The sequence below is a fragment of the Brassica napus genome, unplaced genomic scaffold (genome assembly GCF_020379485.1).
Source record: "Brassica napus cultivar Da-Ae unplaced genomic scaffold, Da-Ae ScsIHWf_1205;HRSCAF=1725, whole genome shotgun sequence".
NCBI lineage: Eukaryota > Viridiplantae > Streptophyta > Magnoliopsida > Brassicales > Brassicaceae > Brassica > Brassica napus.
The window spans coordinates 12,670-27,462 of NW_026014628.1; the positions used below are offsets into that span (position 1 = coordinate 12,670).

The following is a 14,793-nucleotide window of genomic DNA, read 5'->3' on the forward strand; positions in this document are numbered from 1 at the left end:
AAGACGAGAAAAACCTCAGCAATCGTACATTGTTTTACTCAAATTGGCACTAAGAAGGTTAACAATTGACAAATTAGTTGTTTTATTCCGGTTCAGTTTTCAAACCAGCTCTGGTTAGAGTATTTGAATAATTATTTGATGTCAAAAAAAAAAACTAACAGCTGAAAAAGTGCACAATCCAATCCTGCTATCTTCTCTATTTTTTTTTTTTTGCCAAAACTGCTAGAACTTTTTTATTAGTTGTTTTATTCCATTTCATATCAAGGTAGCAAAATTAACAAGTATATGAGTAGACAAAAGCATCACCACCTTCAACTTTCACAGTCTCTTCAAGTTCTGTAGCATCATAGCTCGAGTCTTACCATCCGGCTCCAACCTCATCTCTCTCATTTCCACATACAGCTCCTTCGCAAACTTAAACTCACGTATTAAACACATCCCATGTATAACCGCATTGTAAAGCGACACATCAGGCTCCACTCTCTGTTCAAGTAAACAAAACAAACATTAACATTAAAATCTTTCCACACACACAGAATCTAACACTAGACTCATCATGCATACCTCTAGGAGATATGTTCTTGTGAATCATCTCGTCGTATGCATCGAGAGCCAGCTCGCTTCTCCCGCACCGGACAAAGATGCTAACGAGAAGAGAATATGTAACCTCCGTTCCTATTAGACCATCAGTAATCATAACTCTCCAGACTCTCTCAGCTTCGTACACGTTGTTCACCCGTCCCTCTCCTCTAGATAATGTATCCTACTCTTCCTAACCCCTTCAGGCTTCTCTAGTTCTACCCCATCTAGAAAACTCATCTCGTTCTCTCTTTCTTTCAATCCACATTCCAAAGCCATAGTTTCAACTCTGTCTGGTTCACTACTCACTTTACTGAAACACATTCTCGTTGTTCCTAAAGATAAAGACTCAATCTTTACACTAACGTAAACTAGGCGTCTTCGTTTTAGCTTCATGGTCAATGCAAAGTCTAAAGAGTGACTCAAAGACCAATGACAACTGCTCTTCTTAACGGAATGACATCCACAATACAGTTGATTCGATGTAGAAGTGGTGGAGAGAGGACTTAACAAGACATCTCCCCCATGACTTTAACCTGGTCGGGAGACACAGTGAACAAGAGCAATCTACAACACATGAGCAGAGAGAACAAGCTCTTTTAGCATAACTCAGACGAAGAATAACGAACAAAAGCTGAGAAATTGATTCCCAATTCAGCATAAAGTTGAGAACTTTGGCGGAAAGGATTCACTAAACCTTAAGTGGAGCTTGTTCTGAGGCTGTGGAATGTGCAGGCAACGAGGGAGGGGAGATACAGAACAGAAAGGTTCATGCTTTGTGAATAGACAAAACGACGTCGTGAGAACCCCCCTCAAAACGATGACGTTTTAGAGTATGGAATCACCCAAAAGCAGAACAAAGAGAGAAAAGGGGAGATTTTGAACATTGGGTAGAATCAGAGAGAACGGTTTCTCTAAATCAACAATGGGTAAAGTTTCTGACTTTATCATCATCTCGCAGTTGTTTCTTTAGTTTTCATGATCGTTGTGATTGCAGATGAGGAAAGAGAAGGAGAGGTAGAGAAGAAGGAAGAAGGAGAAGTGAAGGAAGGAGTAGCTTCAATAGCTTTATTGCCATGTGGTTCCATCTCTGGCCATTTCATTCACATGCCTCTCTCCATCTGCTATGGCCTCCATGGCACTGGTAACATCTGTTTGGTCCTCCTAAAGTTTATTAGACTAAAGACTTAATTTTGCACTAGTTACAGCTTTTTGATACTAGGACAGTGGTTGAACAAGGTATACAACTTTGTATGTCTATTAGTTTAGGAACATAGACAAGGATATGATTTAGTATTGAACTATCTTTTTTTTTTGTCTTTACAAAGAATTGGCTTGTGAGACTGAGTGCAGCCGTGGTGAGGATTATCGGTTGATGAAGCTCACCATCATAGACTACAATGTATGTATGAGTTTTATCACTTCAGTTCCTAACAAACTTTACTCTTCACTTCAAAACCCACTGAGTCCTGCCATTTCTTGAAAAAAAAAAAGAGAAAGAAGGAACAAACAGTTGTAGTAGAATGCAAAGGCCACGATGCTGCTCGAATCAATGATGTTGAGCATGCTCATGGGTAAGTCCTCCTTGTCTAGCATCTTTTATGCCAGAACATAAGTGATTGTTTTACTACATATAGAGTGGGAAGGTCATAGCTTTTCAGAGACAACATGCCAATGAGTTGAATTATAAAACCTTTTTAGTTGGGAGGAAGATGTGATTGGGTTAGTGGAAGAAAAGCATGGGAAGAAGAAAGTATCTGTTTCGTTCGAGTGTGAGACATTGAAGGCTGATCAAGCAGCAGAGGACCATATCCGACAGTTTATGCCCAAACTAGCTGGACTTGATGCTGTTAGTACGTATAAACCCAACAATTCTTTTCTTGTGTCATCTCATTACATTATGGTTTTCTTGCTTTGCTTGATAAGCACAATCTAAATGACCGTTGTGATTCTTGCAGTTAACATTGGACCAATGAAGATCACTGGACTTGATTTTGCTGCTGTGAAAGAGGAACCATAATGCAACTTTAACTCTTTCCTTTATGTTTCATATTGTAGAACACAATCAGATTTTGTTAGTGCAATGCAATCAAGGATCTAACTTTATGAAAAATAACTTACTACATGCTCTTTCAACGCTCTTCTCAATTTCTCATCTAATGCTTTCTTCAACATGTCTTTGCTTAGGATTCAGTCTCTTCTGAATGTTTACATAGAGAGCGGTTACAGTCTATTTTCACTATTACAAAACTTATCTTTGAAAGAGGCTCCACTACTGAAGCTAGCGTTTGTAGCTGTGCCTTTTACCATTGTGTTTGTGATTCCTGCAATCACTGTCTCCCACTTAAGAATCCCTTCTTTGATCTCTTTCTGTTGTTCTGCCGTTAGCTTCATGGACTCTTCACTCTCTTCCTTCTTGCCGCCACCCATAGTCTTATCCCCCCACATACTTCATCCACTTAAAGAAGCTATGGAGTGTAAGAGACTCCCAGCTTTGGCCTTCATGTCCTTATCATAATCTTTCTTTTGTCTTTTTTTTTACCTATTGGGAAAACATTCTTTGGCGTATGCTCTGAGTTTGTCAAAGAATGCTTTGAACTTGTTCGTCTTGGGACATTCTTTCTCGAGGTCAGATACAAAGACCATCACTACCTTTAACTGTGTAAGGTTCTATATCGTTCACTGTCTTTGATCTTCAATCTGAGGTAGATATGGTTTGATCTTTGGGTGAGCTGAAACAACTTCCATAAGTGTCACAGATGCTAGAAGACACGTGAAGCATAACAGTAACTGAACTCTTGCCATTATTCTAGATTTTTTTTTAAATACATTTTTTACGTTTTCTACTTTTTTTGTTTTTGGTTAAGGTTATAATAACTGAACTAAACCGTGTAATTTTGAGGTTAGTGGGCCAGCCTCATGAAATTAATGTTGGACCAAAGTCGGCTTAGGTTTAGGGTATATATTTGATTCTTTTCAAAGAGGGTATAGGTCTAAGTTTCTCATTCTCTACAATTCCAATGGCTATGTTTGTTCTCTACGAATCATCCTCCGGCTACGCCCTGTTCGACGTGCATGGCCTCAATGAGATCGGTCAGAACGTTGAGGCTGTTCAAAGCTCAGTTTCCGACCTTGCTCGGTTCGGTCAGGTCGTCAAGCTAACTGCTTTTCACCCTTGGCAGACTGCACAAGATGCTCTAAACCAAGTCAACGCCGTCTCTGAAGGTAAACCATTCTCGTCTTTTTATTGCTTGTAAATCAAGAAACCAGAAACTTACATCTCTTTCGTTTTACTCTTTAGGGTTTATGAGTGAGGAGCTTAGAAGTTTTCTTGAACTAAATCTCCCTAAAGCGGAAGAAGGCAAAGAGACTAAGTTTAGCTTAGGAGTATCTGACCCAAAACTCGGTTCTTGCATATCCGAGGCTACTAAGATTCCTTGTCAGAGCAATGAGTTTGTCCAAGAGCTTCTTAGAGGTGTTCGTCAGCACTTTGATAGTTTCATCAATGACTTCAAGGTGATGATCTGATTGATTATTTTTCATTCTTTCTGCATATGTTTCTTAGTGAAACACCATGTTCTTCTTCTATGTAGCCTGGTGGTCTTGAGAAACCTCAAGTTGGATTAGCTCTTAGCTACAGTAGAGCAAAGGTCAAGTACAATGTGAACAAAGAGGATCATATGGTTATTCAAACTATTTCCTTGCTTGACACGCTTGATAAAGATATCAACTCCTACGCTATGAGAACCAGGTTTGTTTTTGTTAATTGTTTGCTTGCTTGTTATTCTCTATGATTAGAAAATTTTGATTAAGCTAAGTAGTTTTATTATAATGATCTTGATCAGAGAATGGTACTCACCGCACTTCCCTGAGCTTGACAAGATAGTTAATTATGACAATTACATGTATGCACAAGCTTCAAAGATTATAGAGGACAAGTCAAAGTTGTCGGAAGAGCATGTTACAATACTTACTGAAGTCCTTGGTGATGAAGATAAAGCAAGAGAGCTTGTTGAGGCTGGACAAGCATCTATGGGTAATAGATCTATACAAATTTACAATAAAATAAAACATGGTTATGTTTGTTCTGAAAGAAAAAAATGTTTGTGTGTCTTAAAGGTCCTGACTTATCACCACTAGATTTGTTACATGCCCAGACCTTTGCTCAGGGAGTTATAGACCTAACTGATTACAGAAAGAAGCTGTATGACTACCTTGTTGTTAAAGTGAAGGACGTTGCTCCAAACTTGGCTGCATTGATTGGTGAGACGGTTGCAGCCAGGTTGATTTCACACGCGGGAAGTCTTAGGAATCTTGCAAAGCACCCATCTTCAACTCTCCAGATTCTTGGAGCAGAGAGGGCACTTCGCAGGTGCATTTTTAAAGACCATATGTCTTATTGTTTTCTACTGTTTTACTGCAGTTTTTTTTTAATTAACTATGTTGTGAATAAAATTTACAGGGCGTTGAGAACAGGTGGAAAGACACCAAAGCACGGTCTGATAGTTCACTCTTCATTCATTGGCCGAGCATCTGCTAGAAACAAGGGACGTATGGCTCGTTGTCTAGCTGCCAAGTGTTCTATTGCTGCCAGGGTTGACTATTTTGGTGGTAATGATTGTTTGAAGTGTCCTTTTGTAAGATTTTGATGGAACTTCTTGTTGCATAGAATAATATCTCTTATTTTTCCAGATAGTAGCAGTGCAGATTTTGGTGAGAAACTTCGTGTAGAAGTAGAGGAAAGGCTAGACTCTTTACATAATGTCTATGCAATGGAAGAGGTTTTAGAAGGTATTGCTCTCTCGCCTGTTCTTGTTCTCTTTGTGAACTAAATCTTGGCGGTTTGGTTTGTTTGATGTGTGTGTGTGTACTTAGTTTCTCATTGGCTTGTTTCAGATGAAGAGATAGTTGATGCCTCTGGAGAGGAAATAGACGAAGAAGAAGCAGCTGATGATGTTGAATGATAGCATATGCTACATTTTCATTAATTTTGATCAAGACATACAAAAATTATAATATGGATGTTGTTGTTGATTGCATCACGTTATTTTCACCAAAATATAAAAGATGATGAAGAATTTAGTTTTTCTAAATTCTAGAGGCTTACATTTCAATTGGAATTTAATTATTTTCTGATGTTGAAGCCCAAAGACTAATAGCAAAGTTTTTATGTTCATTATTTCACTTCAGTAAATTCATTAACACCATAAAAAGATTCAATTAACCGAAATTCAGAAGCTGAAATCGAAAGAAAAAACCTAAAATATAAAATGAAACGTTAAATGGAAATTGTTGTGTAATTATGACATTCACATTAGCTCTAATTTTTCAGACAGTTCAATAGAAATATACTTCTATGGTTTACCTAATCAAGATTAGTATTACAGTAAACAAAAAAAAGTTTTTTTTTTCAACACAAATCTTATTCTCAAGCAAATCAATCACAGGGCAGGATCCTCAAATATCACAATACTATTATACCTTCCTACATAGATAAAGAAAGAGGATGATTCCTTAATCATTATACGTACATGGATGATGGACCAGTCTTAGGAGTAACTTGTTGAAAGAAATGTTTATGTGACAATCTCCCTGACGAGCCAGTCAAGACAAGGATAAGCGAAGTAGAGGATGAGAAACGACGGAAGAGCCAGCAAGAGAGTGACTAGAATGTACATCACCAAAATAGCTGCACAGGTCGGTATTGCGTAGAGTATAATCAGCAGGAACATGACAACCAATGGGAACTTTGCTGTCAACTGAACAAAGAAAACCAAAGACTTCCTCAGTGAAGTCTGTATGTCATCCCTCGGAACAGACTGAGTACGAAGATGACGGTGGTGGAGACACGGAGGAGGAGCCTCCCTTGTACAATCATTGTTACCATCTGTTTGATCTCTCCCTGGAGAATTGCGTCTCTCGCCATTCATCCTCTCGACCATCCAAAGCACAAAGTAGTTCTTGTGAGGGAATCTAAGAGCTCCTTTGAAGACAAGACGGAAGGAGAGTTTGTTGCACCAGGGGCATGAGATGAAGAGAGGGAGCTGAACCGGGTGCGTGGGTAGCTTCACAATAGCCCATTGAAGTCCCAAGATGCAGTTCTTGCACATCGTATGGCCGCACCATAGCACGTAGGGAACGTTTTCGACAATGTTGAATGACTCCCAGCAAATGGGACACTCCAGACCTTCATCTTTGCTGCCTACAGACGACTCATCATCATCTGAACATTCCACATGAGTATGTACTGGTCTTCTTGTTTCGTGTTTCGGTCCGGTGAGATAGCTGGAAGCTAGGTTCCACATTCTAGCATCAGGGATGGATAACATTGAATGTCTTCTTCAACAGAACAAGCCAAAACAGATTCTACTAACTCCCACCTTCATGGAACTCACATGGTACTGAAAGTGTGCATAAACAATACACAGAACTGAATCAATGTCTATCTGAGATCTGATAACGCAAAACCTAAATAGAAAGATTCGATTTTTATGCTCTAAGAAACGTTAAGTTAAGATCTCTAAAGTTTGATCCTTTCTTCATCGTTTAAGCTAAATCTAAACTCTTTTCAGATTCAAACGTTCAATAGGCGAGAACCCAATACATCCGTTAACCTTAAAAATCAAAACCCACTAATCAGCTAAGCGTAGGAATCGAACAAGATCGTCTAGGTCACACGATGATGAGACGCAAATGATAAAAGTAATTGAAAGGAAAGCAATCAATAGACAATAGACATCGATAAAGATGAAGATCGTACCGATTCTCTCCGACGAGGTTCTGCGCCGGCGAAAGTCTCGAGCTTTCTCTCTTTCTCTGGAATTTGCAAGTGAGCTTTTTTTTGTTTCGAAACGTTGAAGAAGATGATTAAAACGACAACGTTTCTCCGTTTTCATCGAAAGAATAGTTTATTTTAATGTTTTCCAACATCAGTTTTGATATAAAATATTGTGAGTAATTTTTATATATTTCATTAGACCAAAAGGCAAAATGTCAAAGAACTTGGTAAGAAATCCATTTTATTAAATACTTTTGGAACATGAATATAAAGAGATTCCATCGTTATCTAAGGCACAACAAATTGTTGATCGCTTGTGTTTGGGTAAATTTGGACCAATGTGAACGCAATTTAGCTTCAATGTTTGAATACGTTTTGCAACATGTTAAAACCATGGGCGGATCCAACACATTATGTAGCATGGGTCATCTATAAAAAAAAAGTTTGATTAGGGACACTTACATAAATTAAAGGCAATTATTGAAAAAAAAAGATAAAAATTAGTGTGTGGCATTTGTTCCATCCAAGTTCTATTTGAGATCGTCTCTATTTCTTTTTATTAAATAGTTTCACTACGTACTCTTTAATGCATTTTTAGTTTCAGTTTTAGCAACTTCGTCTAATATACACATACACCGTCTAATTTGCTCTAAATATAATTCTTCCTCCTGATTCATAACTCATGTTATATCTCAAACGAACCTTTTAATAATGGCAACTTCCCAAATTCATTTGTGAGAGTTGAAGGCATGTCGTTGTAAGCATGTTTCTCTTCTTCTCAAAGTTCGTGGCTTTTTGTGATTTTAAACATGAGTATGCTTTCTTTTCTATGGGAATTTAGAGATGAATTCATCTTCTTGGATGTTTCAATTTGGATACAATGGCAATGGTACAAAAGACTCAAAGATTTTGCTCCACCACTTCAATTGGACTATTTCGATAGGTGAAATCTCTTTGTTAACTTTTGCAAGATTAAAAAGCATAAACTGTTTAATAAAAGATAGGTTTTGATTCTGCATCCGGTAACTATTTATTGTAACTGAAAGTCGAACCCAAAAAGTAGGAAAATTCATTTAATCTTCTTTTGTTTCTCTTGGGTGTTAGGCTTGAAGATGAAACCATTGTGCTTCACAATGTTGAGGCAAGTTTTAGATTTGAAGGAAATTCATGTCTTTCATGATTCAGTTGTTGCAATATTTGGCTTCATTGGTAAATGCTTTTTGATTAATTTCTCGATACTCTGAAATTTTTTTGGGGCAAAAATCTTTTAACGTTGTGTGCAAATATCCATAAGTTAGATGAAGAGAAGGCTCAAAAAATGTCGGGACCTGACATCAGTTTGGTCCTAAACTCCACGTAAACTTTCCACATTTCGTTCTTGGTGTCTTTATATTTCTAAAATCATCGACACCTAATTTCTTATTTCATAGATTCTTTCATTTAGAAGTGCACTTACATCTTTTTGGGTCAAATTGTTGCCAGCATTACAAAAAAATAAACCATTGGTTCTTTAACAATTTAAGGGAGTGAGAGAGTGATCATTTCAGTTTCTACTATAGCACTTACATTTTTTTTGTCTATCATTTCAGTTTTAATCCGAGAGACAGAAAATACAATCAGGTCGGTGAATTCTCCAGAATAAAATACTCTTAAAGCTTTAATTATTTTATAAATAATATTCTAACTTTTGAGAAATGACTACTTTTGGATATGAATTCCAACGCAGGGAGTCAAGGTTCTTCGACCCAGAAGTAGTGAGACTAAAAAAACACTATCGACTTGGTTTACATGTGTCAGAAGCATTAAAAGGAAAAGATTGATTTGAAAAATTGTGGAACACTGAAAATATTATAACTTCATTAGTTAAGATTTGTAATGTTTCCTCATAAGGTGGTTTGGAAGACAATATCATTTTGTATTTCTGGTCTATTTTGCAAAATTTATTCTCTATCATAAATTAGTTTGGTAAGATTTTATTCAGTTTGGTATGAAAATAAGAAGTTAAAAAAAAACAAGTTTAAACTTTCAGTGTAATTAAAATCATATTATTAATTTTATAGGTAACAGTTTAGCTAGAAAATTTTGGTTTTTTGGTCAAAAAATAAAAACATATCTAGAAAAAAATTCTAGGATGACACTAAATAGTTATATCATAAATATATAACGGGGTTAAAATGACTCAAATATTTCACTTAAGAAATAAATATACACTTATATATCTAATGTTAATTAATCTAGATTTGTGATTTAGATTAGAGGGGTGAGATTTTGGGAGTTGGAGTTTAGGATTTAAAAAATATACATAAATTAATATCCAAAATAGCCAAATATAAAACACAAAATTTAAAAGTAGTTTCAAATAGAATTTTTAGATTTCAAAATAAAATTTTGAAAAGAAAATTAAAAAAAAAAATCAAAAAAAATTTGAATGGAAAAATGTATTACCCAAAAATAACAAAATATATTTTTATTTAAATAATTATTTAGATTCATATATCTAAAAAGTAATGGTAGAAAGGTTTTTTTACCTCTTTAATGGAATATCTTTTGGTCATTTTATTCCTTGTGTACTCTTTTGGTGCCTTTTGAAAAAGTTATCCAAGTATCTACATATATATACTAAACTTAAAATGATATATCATGAATTTAGTTTTTTGTTAACACTGGTACATCATTATATAATCTTTATTACTCTGAATTTAGTTAGACCGTAAATTTATTTCTGAAATACACCAAGTTGAAAGTTGGTTTATACTTCGGTTTTGTACATTCTTTCGAGATAGGTGACAAGTAAAATGAAAACTCATAAAAAAATTTAAATCAATAGTAAATATAAAAAATGATTCACATAAAAAACTTAACAATATTAAATTATTTCTATATAAATGTTTAATTACTTTCTAACTCGTGTCCTATGAATTGTATCATTTCAAAAAAACTAGATAAAAAATCAATAAAATAGTTTTACATCTGATCGATCTTGAACCGGCTTAACCCCAAAATTGGTTCAGCCGATCTAAAAGCTCCTACATTAGATGTTTCGCTAGGACATGAATATTATACAAGAGGAATGGACTAATCCATTTATTGTCAATTAGTTTTTAGTTGGAAGACAAGAACACTTAACAAACAAATTGGAAGAGTTGGAGTACACATTCATTGACGTTAAAGAGAGATTACCAACATTTATTTATGTCGACAGGAAAAGTAGGTGGCTGATCGTGAGCTGCTCCTGGAGTGACCAAAACCGCAACATATAAAACTGTTGCTAAGAAGACTAATGCTTTTGATGTTTGTTCCATCTCTCTAATATTTGTTTCGTTCTTCTTATTCTCCTTTAAGATTCTTGGATGGTTTGGAATATGACATGACAACAAGGTTAGAATATATAGGGCGAAAGTTATTGCAATTAAGTTATTCAAAAGTAACTTACTGTGGAAATTCTTTTTCTACTAAGTTGTTCAGAAGTATGTTACAAAAACACCTCATAAATTAGTGATGAATCCTCAATACATACCCTAATAAAACATACACAATATAGTCATGACTCACTGACATAAACTACTAGTTAGAAACTCATTACATTAAACACAGTTTAGATAGCAGAGCCACTTTGAGGGCCAATAAGCCCAACAACCTCATCCCAAAGACCATGACTTTGAACAGCTGAACCAAGCTCAACAACACTTGAGCTACATGCAGCCACTGTCCAATACCCTCTCAACACATCTGCTTTCAACTGCTCATTTTCCCAACTACAGTACCCATTAAAGATCCTTACCTCACTTCTTCCCACCAACTTCCTCTTCACCATCTCTGCAGCCAATCCTACACTCTCCCTCGTCCCATAGTACAATCAGGACCGTCTTAAACTATTTTATAGCCTTGGGCGAAACTTGAAATATGGACATTTTCTATAAAACATTTCTTCATTCCATTGCCTTGATCATGATCAATTCTTCGACGAGTATTGTGCCCATTCATTTTTATGACCTGAAACAATAAACTAAGAGAGTAAAAGATATAGATGTAATCAATTAAACAAACCTCTACTTTGAAAAGAAATCTCACTAACTGATCAGTGAATAGAACATATATTTTGGTTTATGATTTGTGTTGTTCACTTTTGCTGGGTTCGAGAGCTTCTCTTTTACCATCAACGGTAAGATTAGAAAATAGGAAGCGTAAAGAAATTTTTCTTGTTTTGTCTTTTTATAAGTTAATTAGGTTTATCTGATTATGGACCTTTTATTATAGGTTTATTAAACTATTTGATCCTTTAACAAACTAAAATGAACCTTTTACAATTAGTCAAATTACATTAAATTTTTTTTTTTGACCCTTGGGCCCAGGGCCATTGCCCCACTTGCCATAGTCCAAAGCCGGGACTGAGTACAATCCTTTCATGACTTGTCTGAACACCCCACTCTTCTCAACCTCGTTGTCTTCGCCGTTTCTTGGACTCACCAAGAACAACCTTTCTTCCAAAGGTCCACCAAAGAAGAGTCTCTTGTCTGAAAACGTTCCCGCCTTGTCTAAGACAGTTGACTTTGTCCCTTTGATTGACATCAGCGATGGACGGTTGAGGATGACTCCTATAGTATCTGAGGGTCCAACAGAGAGGATAAGAACCACAGTCTTTTCATAGATATGGACTCCGTCTAGCTTCTCAGTGGCAACTAGGAGACATCCTGGCTCTGGCTCGCTGATCTTGTGTGCCCATTTGTCTCCAAGAGTGATCCGTGAGGACGTTGATGATGAACAGTCCACCACCATGTCGGAGGTTGCAGCTTGCTCCCCAGCCACGAGCCTCGCTCTGAACTCTTTCCAGTCAGCATCTGCTTTAGATTTGTTGACACAATCCTTGATGAGATCAGTATCACTCTCCAATGGCTTCCATGAATCCGAAACAGAACCTATTCAAGAAAAAGACTCTCATCAGCCTTGAAATCTTTTAACTTCTAAGGCAAGAAAGTTCACAAACTTAGATCTTACTTACATTTTACAGAGATGGGAGCAGCAACCTTCCTGGTGAGGAACTTGCCGGAGCTTCTCTTGGGGCAAGAATAGATTCTGGCTTTGGTGAACGGGACAATATCTTTAACACCAGAGATTGATCTTGAGGTAAGAAAACAAGCATCCATGTTACCCTCTTTCTTTTTTCTGACTCAATTCACTTTAGTTCCTCTGTAGACAAGACAGAGAGGATAAAAATACATCTATATATAAAGAGGCTAAATTCGTTTGGTTGTAAGTGTCCTAGTCAGAGGGATGGACAATGGATACACTTTGGCCTCAAGGTGTTGCCTACTTTTTATTTAGTGCACAAAATAGTACAATTAGTATAAACTTAAAAAACTGCAATAGATGCATGTGAAAATTAGTGAAGAAATGTATTATTTTTTTGAAAAGATCATGAGTGCATGTGCAACCCCCCTATTGGACATGTGCACACGCCTTTGAATATTAGATAAGAGACAAATCTTCTATCAACTTTTTGGATGAAGTGTAGACATAGTAGCCAAATCATCTTTGTAGTTACTTAGCCCACTTGTGTGTCGGAAACAAAAAAGACATACATTTACTATATCCACCAACTAGATGATAGGATAGTCCATTTATAATCTCTCAAAATGAAAAACAATAATCTAATTAGTCTTTTGACCTTGTTTTCTGTATGTTCAAAGTCCATTTGCAACCACATAAAACTATAGCGGATAAATTTGACAAAATCAAAGGTGGTCCTCTTTTTCAACCATTAATTAATTACTATTTTCAATAAAAATCATTTCAAAAAGGAAATTAACATCAACTCAAAATCATTTAGACATTTGAGTTCTGTAATAAAATAAACCCACGAGTTTGTACTATTTTGACTATCTAATCATCAATTTAGATCGTCCAAGAGTAAATAGTACATCTGTACATATCACCACACCAGCAAATACGTCATGGCACTGACGTCCATTTTACGTGACAAAAATGACCAGTAGAATTGTCATTAAGACTTTTACAATTCAAAGCTTTAAGCATCACCTAACCATAAGTTTTGTTTAATATTTTCTTACAAAGTTACAAAGGACCACCTACTTGGTGACGTTCGTTTACATGACATTACAAAACTGAGCATCAGTTGACATCACTACTTAATGACGTCCATGCAGTTGACTTCACTACTTAATGACGTCCATTTACATGACAACATTGCAAAATTGATCATCAGTTGTCAATGTCATCACTCATCAGCCTTATACAAGTCAAGTTCTACGGATCGCCTAACCATAAGGTTTGTATAACGTTTTTTCACGAAGTTATGATTATCACTAATACTCACTGAGTCACTCTGAGGTTCCACGAGGGTTGAACGTCTAATGTTTGATCTTCTCTTGTTACAGGAACTTCCTGATTGATTAGAAGAGCCTGTTTTGGGGACTAAGAATCTGGAGGTAGTATTCCAAGATCAAGTCCATCTCAAGATTAATTAATTATGCAGTGTATACTTCACCCAAACTCGTTGAGGCTTTTTCAAGATCAAGTCCAACGCTCTTCTCGTCTTATTCTAATGAAGCTTTTTCAAATGTTTTTGCTTAGCACTACTCACTTATGAATGTTTACATAGAGGGCGGTTACAATCTATCTTTACTTTTACAAAATCATTGCTTCCATAGATCTGCGATTGGCCTATACTTATCTTGGTTTTATTCACAACCAACAAAAATCTCTAACTACTAGCTAGCAATGATAACATAAACGTTTTTTTTGTTTCTTTTTTAATTATTTTAATTAATGTAGATATGCCATTGAGCTCAAGTTAGCTTAACTTTGTCTATATCTACTGTAGTATTTGAAGAAGCCTCAGTCTCCACGAACTGGGTTGTGACTTGTTCCCATTTAGTTTGGTGATTGTCTGTTTAATCTCTGTTCGTTGTCACAGACTCTCGTCTTTCTTGCCTTGGGTTGCACTAATGATTTTACTGTGGATGGTTTCTAACTCTTGCAGAGCCTTCACCACCTCTTGATGGTACTTCTCCATGGAGATAGATCCATATGTGTTTCGAGAGGTTTCTTTCTTGTTACGCTACCTCTGATGATTTGCTTCGAATTCTTTAACTAATGAAAGACATGGCATCAGATATTTTTCCCTTAACTCCAGAGAAGAAACCTTTCTTCTTTTCGGCTGCAGAAGCTACCATGGTATCCTTTAGTTTCTCGAAGGACTTGTATTCCTCCTTTGGTGGGCACTTCTTCTCAAGGTTCATTATAAATGACATGACTTCTTTGGAAGTCTCACCCTCTAGCTCTAGTTCTGCCACTGTTGTTGTGGCGCTGCTCTCGCTCCCACTTAAACTAGACCCGGTGGGACCTGCAGAACCAGAGGGAGTGCTTGTAGTACTTCCACTAGGACTACTTGAGTTAGAACCTCATTGTTAAAAATG

General features: G+C 36.3%; 4 protein-coding genes, 1 long non-coding RNA gene and 1 pseudogene across 6 annotated transcripts; 3 read left to right on the top strand and 3 right to left on the bottom strand.

The window, feature by feature from the left end:
- The first annotated feature begins 845 nt into the window (after positions 1 to 845).
- On the top strand, positions 846 to 2,719 carry LOC125596409. Of its 2 annotated transcripts, none has more exons than XM_048771556.1 (6): positions 846 to 1,508; positions 1,577 to 1,723; positions 1,908 to 1,981; positions 2,074 to 2,153; positions 2,281 to 2,432; positions 2,538 to 2,719. In XM_048771556.1, exons 1-6 carry the CDS (start codon positions 1,505 to 1,507, stop codon positions 2,597 to 2,599), a joined length of 519 nt encoding a protein of 172 aa, XP_048627513.1. In that variant the 5' UTR covers positions 846 to 1,504; the 3' UTR covers positions 2,600 to 2,719. The 2 variants fall into 2 exon arrangements, with proteins under 2 accessions (XP_048627513.1, XP_048627514.1); XM_048771557.1 differs by having other exon boundaries at positions 2,281 to 2,428.
- Positions 2,720 to 2,802: 83 nt separating this feature from the next.
- LOC125596408 lies at positions 2,803 to 3,384 on the bottom strand (annotated as a pseudogene).
- LOC125596407 (nucleolar protein 56-like) lies at positions 3,314 to 5,613 on the top strand. Its single transcript, XM_048771555.1, has 8 exons — positions 3,314 to 3,804; positions 3,881 to 4,095; positions 4,173 to 4,330; positions 4,425 to 4,615; positions 4,699 to 4,951; positions 5,042 to 5,190; positions 5,272 to 5,370; positions 5,476 to 5,613. The coding sequence occupies exons 1-8, from the start codon at positions 3,600 to 3,602 to the stop codon at positions 5,541 to 5,543; spliced, it is 1,338 nt and encodes a 445-aa protein (XP_048627512.1). The 5' UTR covers positions 3,314 to 3,599; the 3' UTR covers positions 5,544 to 5,613.
- A 205-nt stretch (positions 5,614 to 5,818) lies between these two features.
- LOC125596410 lies at positions 5,819 to 7,571 on the bottom strand. Its single transcript, XM_048771558.1, has 2 exons — positions 7,340 to 7,571; positions 5,819 to 6,980 (listed from the first exon to the last, which is right to left on the bottom strand). Exon 2 carries the CDS (start codon positions 6,906 to 6,908, stop codon positions 6,156 to 6,158), a length of 753 nt encoding a protein of 250 aa, XP_048627515.1. The 5' UTR covers positions 6,909 to 6,980; positions 7,340 to 7,571; the 3' UTR covers positions 5,819 to 6,155.
- A 3,256-nt stretch (positions 7,572 to 10,827) lies between these two features.
- LOC106371106 lies at positions 10,828 to 12,687 on the bottom strand. The gene is made up of 2 exons (XM_013811139.3): positions 12,357 to 12,687; positions 10,828 to 12,273 (listed from the first exon to the last, which is right to left on the bottom strand). The coding sequence occupies exons 1-2, from the start codon at positions 12,499 to 12,501 to the stop codon at positions 11,669 to 11,671; spliced, it is 750 nt and encodes a 249-aa protein (XP_013666593.2). The 5' UTR covers positions 12,502 to 12,687; the 3' UTR covers positions 10,828 to 11,668.
- On the top strand, positions 12,252 to 14,068 carry LOC125596411. The gene is made up of 3 exons (XR_007331033.1): positions 12,252 to 12,481; positions 13,522 to 13,643; positions 13,753 to 14,068. It is a non-coding gene; the product is annotated as an uncharacterized LOC125596411 (long non-coding RNA).
- The last annotated feature ends 725 nt before the right edge of the window (positions 14,069 to 14,793 follow it).

Coding starts and splice junctions, on each gene's coding strand:
- LOC125596409 (XM_048771556.1), top strand. Junction 1,982..2,073: donor TCACCATCATAGACTACAAT/GTATGTATGAGT, acceptor AAAAAAAAAAAG/AGAAAGAAGGAACAAACAGT. Junction 2,433..2,537: donor AGCTGGACTTGATGCTGTTA/GTACGTATAAAC, acceptor TGATTCTTGCAG/TTAACATTGGACCAATGAAG.
- LOC125596407 (XM_048771555.1), top strand. CDS start 3,600: ATGGCTATGTTTGTTCTCTACGAATCATCCTCCGGCTACGCCCTGTTC. Junction 4,096..4,172: donor GTTTCATCAATGACTTCAAG/GTGATGATCTGA, acceptor TCTTCTATGTAG/CCTGGTGGTCTTGAGAAACC. Junction 4,331..4,424: donor TCCTACGCTATGAGAACCAG/GTTTGTTTTTGT, acceptor GATCTTGATCAG/AGAATGGTACTCACCGCACT.
- LOC125596410 (XM_048771558.1), bottom strand. CDS start 6,908: ATGTTATCCATCCCTGATGCTAGAATGTGGAACCTAGCTTCCAGCTAT.
- LOC106371106 (XM_013811139.3), bottom strand. CDS start 12,501: ATGGATGCTTGTTTTCTTACCTCAAGATCAATCTCTGGTGTTAAAGAT. Junction 12,274..12,356: donor TGCTCCCATCTCTGTAAAAT/GTAAGTAAGATC, acceptor TTTCTTGAATAG/GTTCTGTTTCGGATTCATGG.